Source organism: Nestor notabilis, unplaced genomic scaffold (genome assembly GCF_000696875.1).
Source record: "Nestor notabilis isolate BGI_N333 unplaced genomic scaffold, ASM69687v1 scaffold23977, whole genome shotgun sequence".
Classification (NCBI taxonomy): Eukaryota; Metazoa; Chordata; class Aves; order Psittaciformes; family Psittacidae; genus Nestor; species Nestor notabilis.
The window spans coordinates 665-9,186 of record NW_009937234.1 but is presented as its reverse complement, the minus strand read 5'-3'; the positions used below and the strand labels follow the sequence as shown (position 1 = coordinate 9,186).

General features: G+C 41.6%; 1 protein-coding gene across 1 annotated transcript in view; it reads left to right on the top strand.

Annotated features, from left to right (window-relative positions):
• Positions 1-7,120, top strand: part of LOC104408980 (ras GTPase-activating-like protein IQGAP1) — a gene marked incomplete at its 5' end in the record, with an annotated part of 11,449 nt that extends 4,329 nt beyond the window's left edge. The window contains 6 exons of the mRNA XM_010018734.1: positions 731-818; positions 1,245-1,457; positions 2,525-2,691; positions 3,484-3,606; positions 4,542-4,650; positions 6,892-7,120. Of these exons, the coding sequence (XP_010017036.1) occupies positions 731-818; positions 1,245-1,457; positions 2,525-2,691; positions 3,484-3,606; positions 4,542-4,650; positions 6,892-7,005 (814 nt within the window). The remainder of the gene's footprint in view (positions 1-730; positions 819-1,244; positions 1,458-2,524; positions 2,692-3,483; positions 3,607-4,541; positions 4,651-6,891) is intronic.
• Positions 7,121-8,522: the final 1,402 nt, after the last annotated feature.

Here is an 8,522-nt window from a genome sequence, read left to right as displayed (position 1 = left end):
ATAAAATTGCCAAGAAATTGTGCACCATATTTGAGAAGTCGTGGCTGTCTGAAGTTCCTGCTGACTGGAAAAGGGGATGTGTCACCCCCACTTTTCAAAAGAGAAACAAGGAAGACCCAGGGAACTACAGGTCGGTCAGTGTCACCTCAGTGCCTGGCAAGATCGTGGAGCAGGTCCTCCTGGAAACTATGCTAAGGCACATGGACACTAAGGGGGCTTCATGAAGGGCAAATTGTGCCTGACAAATTTGACGGCCTTCTACGGTGGGGCCACAGCATTGTAAGGATGGATAAGGGAAGAGCGACTGCATCATCTGCATTGCCTTGTGCAAGGCATTTGACGCTGTTTCTCATGGCATCCTTGTCTCTGAACTGGAGAGGCATGGATTTGATGGATGGGCCTGCTTTACCTTTGGAATTGCTGCTTCCGTGCTCCACATGGCAGTACTGGGGCTGCCTTGGAATATATGGGTAACATCCTTGTTGTTTGACAGGGCACTGGGGAGCAAATCCTTTGTACTACATAGATGAACCTTTTAGGGAACCTGTTCCTGATAAAACTGTCAAAGTGCTTCTTGGGGATCTGGTCTGGTCTAGCCTATGACACCTCAGTGTGCATCCAGTGATAATCTCGCTTTAGGTAAATTGGTAACGTTGGTATTATTGCAGAACAGTATTGAAAGTCTTTTAGTTTAAAGGTTTTTCTCCTGTTTTCCTTGATTTCTTTGCAGCACAAAACGTTTAATTGTTGATGTAATCCGCTTCCAACCAGGGGAGACGCTGACTGAAATCTTGGGAACTCCAGCTACCTCAGAGCAAGTATGAAGTTGTTTACCTGCATTCTTTTTAGATTAGGAGATTGTCATCTATCCCGATATATGTGGGTGTTAGGAATGTGCATTTATGTGTGACGGTGAAGCTGTCTCCACTGATTTTGAAGCAGAGTGTAGCAATAATAAGGAGGGAATACAGTGGACATAAATTGTATATGTGAACCTTACCTCACTGGTAGTTGCTAGAAACTGTTTATGTAGACAACAGTTTTAAATGGCAGGTAGGCTTCTGCTGCTTCCTGTACATGGAATGTGCTCATCAAACATGGATTCACTGGAGCCATTACGGGAATGACCAAGCAAAATTCTTGTTATATATTGTGCCTGAGGTCAGAAAAATCTGTTTCTGGTTCTTTGTCACCTTAAAATTGATCTGCTTATGAACTTGTAGTTTTTTGCTTTCTTTTTCTAGGAAGCTGAGCATCAGAGAGCTATGCAGAAACGGGCCATTCGTGATGCTAAAACTCCCGATAAGATGAAAAAATCTGTGTCTGTGAAGGAAGATGGCAACTTAAATCTTCAAGGAAAGAAAGATAAAATTAAGACAGGCCTGAAGAAATTGACAGAACTGGGGACAGTGAATGCTAAAAATAAATACCAGGAACTAATCAATGACATTGCAAAGGTATGCCCATTTGTGGTTTCCTAGTGGTCACAGTGGAGTTTTCCCACAGTTTGCAGTGTTGTGAAACTGGCATTGAGTTTTCAAGAGGAGTGAGTCTTGTAGTAGTAATGTACAGACATGAAGCCTCTACCTTTTGTCACAGCGTTCCCACTTCTTGGCATTTGGAATTCCTTTATATTTATAGGACATTTGAGTTTTCTCAACTGATTGTGTTGCCAGAATCTCAGGCACTTTAGGAAAAAGCTTCCTAGCTTGCGGGGGGAAGTCCTGATGTGTGACCTTTTTTACTGTTTCTTTCAGCTGATTTAAACAGTGGCTCTGCCTACTTCTTCACACAAGGAAATTTTGCCTAAAAAGATACTCTGTCACCGTAGCAGCATAAAACAGTATTAGATCACTTTTGTGAGTTTTTATTAGATCCCTCTTTTATCTTTTAGGTATTTAAATAAAAGTAGCAGTGTATTTTATATCACATGTTTACCAAAACCTGTTTGGGAAATATTATGTATGTAAAGTGAATAAATAATCACCTTTGCGTATCCAATTAGAATTAACTGTACTGTCATTAACTTACTACTTTCATTTTTTTGATACATACTGACTTCAACACATGATATTTTTGTTCCAGCATTAAGGTAATGTGCATCTACAGATGGCTGACTAGTAAAGAAAGATCAGGAAGTCTGTGCACTTCTATGGTTTTAGTACTTGATTTGTAAGATACTTTTCCTATCCAGAGATGGCAAAAATTGCTTCCTTCCTGTAGATCGCATGCTGTCGGTGACCACTCTAGTCATTGCAACTAGGACAGCATTGGAGTTTGAAAAAGGAACAAAAGGTTCAAATGAACTGCTGTGTATACTTGGTTAGTTCCAAAAACAGTCAACGCAGAGAAGAAGTGGTGACACTTAAACTGGGGCAAATGCCACTGAGAGCTCCAGCTTGTAGCATGAAGCAAGACTAAGCAAAATCAAATGGTGTGTTCCAGGTACTCTGCGTTCTGGGCTTGAGCAACTGGAGAGCTCAAATGAGTGTTAAGTCTTTGCTTGTCTTTCTCTGTGATGTAGGATATCCGAAATCAGCGTAGATACCGTCAGAGAAGAAAGGCAGAGCTGGTGAAGCTGCAGCAGACATACAGTGCCTTGAACTCCAAAGCTACTTTTTATGGGGAACAAGTGGATTATTACAAAAGCTACATCAAAACCTGTTTGGATAACCTGGCCAGCAAGGGCAAGTAAGTGTCTTGGAAACCATGCTGTGGTTCTAGAAGTGCTTTCTGCAGAAAGGTTGTTGTAGATTGTTGCTAGGAAGAATTACAATGGTGTCTGCTTAAAGGACCTTGGCCAAGCTCTTTACTGCAGCAGTAGTTACAGGGAAAGGGTCTCGGCAGTGCTGGGCAAATGCAGGTGGAGGGCAGTGCCTGAATGGGGTCAGAAAGACATACTTGAAAGCATTTTGATCCCTCTGGGAGAGGGGAGTGTAGAGTGTCCAGAGAGAATGAAGCAGGTTGTTCGGGTAATGCACATGCTGCTCAGTCAGTCTGTCCTGTCATCCTTTCTAGGAACAGAGAATGAAAATAACAGTTACCTACAAGGAAATCATTGGTAACCAATTGTCCTCTTTTTATCCCAAAAAGGTGGGGACAGGAGGTGAGGGGGAAGTAAGGTGCAGAAGAGCAGAAGCATCTTCCTCCCCAGCTTGATCTGGGAAGAGCAGCTGCCAGTGAAAACTAAGGCAACAAAGCTGCAGAGTAATCTCAGCCTTCTCCATGTCAGTTGTCACCAAATCCCCTTTTGCCTAATGATAGGTGGTACTGCTTTCTGTGAAGTACCATGTGGTTATGTTTCGGCGGGGGGAGGGGTGTTGGTGTTTTTATCAGCTGTGTTCGTCACCATTGATCAGCTATACTGATTCTATCCCCTCATCCAAATAGGATTAAATGTTTGCAGTCTAAAATCTCTTTACTTGTTTGACTGATAAGCTTGGGGTTTTTGTTTTGGTTTTTTGTTTGGTTTGGTTTTTCCAGAGTTTCTAAGAAGCCTCGGGAGATGAAAGGCAAGAACAGTAAAAAGATTTCTCTAAAATATACAGCAGCTCGACTTCATGAGAAGGGAGTACTTTTAGAGATTGAGGACCTGCAAGGTAACCAGTGAGTATCTTTTTTTAAAACTCTTTAAAGCTGAGTAGGCTTCTCAGAGGAAAATGGGTACATTGAATTCTTGTGTCTTTGAACTGGTTTAGGTGCTGGCCATTGAGAAAAGAAGCTGTGAGATCTGTTTGAAATTGTGACAGGTTGTCTCGTGGTTTTGTTCTTGGAATTTAGCATTGTTGTAGACTTAGTTATTAAAGCTGAAGAAATTGCTTTTGGCAATCTTGGCTGGCACCCCTCAGGCTGAAGACCCCTTGCTCAGTGATTGCTTTATCGCTTCACAGTTCTCCTTACCACCACCCTCTTTTTCTTTTTTTTTTTTTTTTTTTCCCCTTTAGTGGTGGAAGTGAAGCAGGGCTTTGGTTGAGAAGTATGATGGGATTTAAACGTGACATCTTCTTCCCACCTGCCACTTTCCTGCCACACCCCAGTCATAAAAGGGCACGTCCTTGGGTGAATTGCTGCTATGCTTAATAGCTCTCACTGTTGAAAAAGCATCTTGATGGTAGCTTTAGTTTGTCCAGCTATGGCTTGCTAGCCTTGAGAACTAGGTGTATCTTCTGTGGAATACAGAGAAGTTGCCTGTTACTGGAATTTTTTTTCAATGCTGGGTCATATTTTTGTACTTTGTGCACTAAATGAGGCATGGATGTGCAGCACTGAAGTAGGCTGTTTAAACTGCATGGGCTAAATTACGTATTTCCCACTATGCTTGTGTGAATGTGTGATCCACTGGACATAGAATCTGGAAGGCTTCCATTCATTGTTATGTTGAGTCTGGTCAGCTTTTAGAGTCTCATTCCCAATGAGAGTATAGAATATAAGAATATAATTCTTAGAAATCTATTTTCAGATTTCATCTTGTATATTCTCTCCCTGTTTCAGTAGGAAGTACATGTTCAGTAATGAACTGTGGTTTTTCTCAAATTTCGTAGGTTTAAAAATGTGATATTTGAAATCAGTCCAACAGAAGAAGTAGGAGATTTTGAGATAAAAGCAAAATTCATGGGGGTACAGATGGAAACCTTTATGTTACATTATCAGGTAAGAACTGTCCTGTTTAATAGTGGCATATAAGCTTCACCTGCCAGGCTCTTCATCAGAATAAAAATCACATGTTTTCTGCCTGAACAGTCTGAAAAATGCTCTCAAAACCAACTCATGTTGCAGGTGAAACGGATGCAACACAGATGTGGTGTGGGTTTCAGACTACTCTTGTTTCTTTACTAACGAAAGCCTCATGTCAGTCTGTGCTACTAGTTACATTTGCACACACAAAACGAACACATGCATTTTAAACAACTTTCTGCTACAGCAGAGAGATCAGCTGGGCCTGGGTGCGGTGGCTTCAGCCACATCATGCGTTGGTATTCCTGCCACACTATGCTTAACAGTTTCTTCAACTGTGTGGTTCTTGGGAGTCCTCAACCTTTTCTTGGGCCAGGCTACTAGAGCAGACACTGACTGACCTTCTCCCAAATGGTTCCCTGATCCTCTCCCATGCCATCACTGTTATGCCTGGTGTCTCTGTTCTCCTAGTCTACCTTTGTCTCGCCTACCCCCTACCCAGCTTAGGCATTGTTGGGTTTGTAAATTGTGGATGCTTCAGAGGTCTTGAAACAGGTTGTGTGCAGGAGTTCCTTGAATTGGGGTAAGTCTGTGCCGCCTAACTGGGTGCTGTGAGGGACAGTTGCCTCGCACATGCCGTTCGTGTGCTCTGAGGACTCCCCTAGTTCATTCTGGTCCCTATCTGGTCATGAATTTCTTGGTTCATGGGGCTACCCAAGGTCACTTGCTCTTTGGGCACAGGAGTTGCTGTACCGCTGTGTCTTTTTAGCACTGCTTTTCAGAAAAAGCAGAGAGGTTTTTGCTGGATAGTAGGAACAATTTCTTCACTGAGAGGGTGGTCAGGCATTGGAAAAGGCTGCCCAGGGCAGTGGTGGAATCACCATTCCTGGAAGTGTTCAGAAAAAAAACCATGAAACCCTCAGTGATATGGTCTAGTGGCAGCCTTGACAGTGCTGGGGTGATGGTTGGACTGGAGCTTAAACATTTTTCCAGCCCAGCTGATTTTACAATTGAGAGGCCAGCAACGAGGAAAATCCAAGTACAGCATTAATGGTGACATTAATTAAAGAGGCTTGTGTTGCCATTGCCAGAGTTTTTACAGAAAGCAGCAGAAATGGCTTTATGATTGTTTACTCTGGTGTCACCCAGGCTGGACAACTGCAGGAGACAGGTTTGGATTTTGGAATGCATATAAACTTTCCCTGCACTCCTGAACACTGCCTTCATAGCAGCCTTCCAATATCTGAAGGGGGCCTACAAGGATGCTGGGGAGGGACTCTTCATTAGGGGCTCTAGTCGTAGGACAAGGGGTAATGGCTTTAAACTTAAACAGAGGAAGTTTAGATTAGATATAAAGAAGAAGTTCTTCACAGTGAGGGTGGTGAGACACTGGAATGGGCTGCCCCGGGAAGTTGTGAATGCTCCAATCCTGGCAGTGTTCAAGGCCAGGTTGGACAGAGCCTTGGGCGACATAGTTTAGTGTGTGGTGTCCCTGCTCATGGCAGGGGGGTTGGAACCAAACCATTCTATGATTCTATATTGCTCAGTAGGGGCCTTACTGAAAGAAATTCATTGCTGAGATAACTCGGTGTAAGGAGTCCTATTGCTTTGTCAAGTGTATTGCTGACAAGAACAAACTGTAACTAGAAATACTCCCTACTTAAATACCCAAGAGACTGAATCAGCATTGTGTACATAGTGCTAACAGAGATGCTGTGTCTTTCTCTGCTGTAGATTGCAGTGCACCAAACCACCTTGCTGAGACCAGTGGCAACTAAGATTTTTAGAAAGCGACACTGTGGAATGTCATAATGTGTCATGGGTGCATAATATAGTTGGACATATAGGAGACCCTTTCTGAATGTTATGACTTTATGGGTATCGTGCGAATGAAAAGCATGGAGAGGGATAGATCTGTTATTGGGCTTTCTGTTTCTGAGTTGTTGTTGTTTGTTTACTTTTTGGGTGTGGGGTTTTTTGTTCAGGTTTTTTTTTTTTTATTTTTTTTTTATAAAACATTAAAAAATTTAGCTCTTGGATGTCTTAGACTATTTTTTCATGCAGTATGAGTAGATCTTTAATGAATCTCTTGTTTTTTCGATCTTATGCCATGTACTTTGTGATAGATGTTCCTCAAAAACCTACTATACCACAGCGTCTCATATTCTGTGTAAGCTTTTGAGAATTCCTTGCTCACAAAGGTATGCTCTTTGGCAGGATCTTTTGCAGCTGCAGTATGAAGGCGTTGCAGTCATGAAGTTGTTTGACAGAGCAAAAGTGAATGTCAACCTTCTGATCTTTCTTCTGAATAAGAAATTTTATGGGAAGTAACTGTCCTCTGCCAGCAAGTCTCTGAAAGGGGAGATGAAGAGAAATCTGCACGTACAGTTGTAGTGTGACATAGCTATGTATCAGTTTATGCCCATGCCATGCTCACATATATCAAATGTATCATGAAGGAGGACTAAGAACCTCTTGCAAATTAACAACCCTCATTGAGTCTGCAGGGAGTTGGTTTCTTGTTTATTTATAATCTTTAACTTTAAAAGTCCCCTGAAAAGTACTTAATTTAGAATGTATGTGGTGCTGGGGATTAAACTAATAAAAGAGTATACTTAGGGCATATGAATGCTTTATTTGCCTAATAATGTGCTTTGTGAGGCTTGAATTCTTGTTGCCTGTGTGAAGAGGAAGCCAGAGCTGTACAGCTGTCAGTTTGCCTCTTCTTGAAAGCAAAAAATGGTTTGTGGATTATATTTGGACATTATTGTCAATGGCAGTGACCAGGTTAAGAAATGGTCAAGGCGCAGCTTACCCATTGGTTTGTAACTTGCTGTGGTGGCAGTGGCCAGTTCCCCAGATGGAACCACTATGGTCTGGGGTATTTTAAATGGTCACTGAACTATTCGTGACTATTTACTATAGCCACATGGAACAACTTTAGTGTCTCTTTTTTCTTGATTTGTTTCTGGTTTATCGCACTATAATAATTCACATATGACCCCATAAATAGAGGAACTGTGGAATGTACTTATTAGTGCTTACAGATGAAAAGAAGCCTTCTGGGGAAGGAGAGGGAAATAATTTTTTTTTTGAGACATGTTAACTTTTAATGTTGCTTGCAAAGTATTTGAAATGTAAAAATAACTTTTTTCCAGTTAAGAGCAATGTTCTATGTATGTGTATCTGATGAAATATGTTAGGCTCTACCTGCAGGCTCGTCTAGGGAAGACAACTATCTTAAATAGGTTAGCTTTTATAAAGTTAATTTTTTCAAGCTATGCTCAAGTTCCCATTTCTTTTACTCCTTTGGTTTTGTTAGGGGTTTTTGTTGGGTTTCTTTCCCCACTGCTGCCTGTTCAGCTGTATCTAGTAAAAATGCATGGACTCTTTCTTGGGAGGAGACACCAAACCAAAACTTGACCTTTAAATTCAGTAGTTGCTCCAGCTCTCCCCCAATTTTTTCTTAAGAGTTTTATGTTTAAAAGGAGGGACATATCTCTTAATTGCAAATTTCAAGTTATTCACAAGTCACTAATATTGGTTGTTCAGATTACTGAGTTTAATTGAACTGCTTTATCTCTGCTGTACCCTGAGTTATTTCAGCTAAGATTTTTTTTCTCATTAAAGACAGTTGTATTATTGAAATGACATGACTCGGGCTAACTTTTCTGTAGTTCTCTCGGAAACAAATTTGTATTTTGACCTGCAGGTGTCTAAACTGTATTTAAACATTCTAATGTTGGTGCAGGTGCAAGCGAACGCAGTGACAAAACTCACTCAACCACAACGATCTGCCTTGGCCCCACCCCCCGGCGCGGTCTCACCTGAGGCCTGGTTCAGACCTG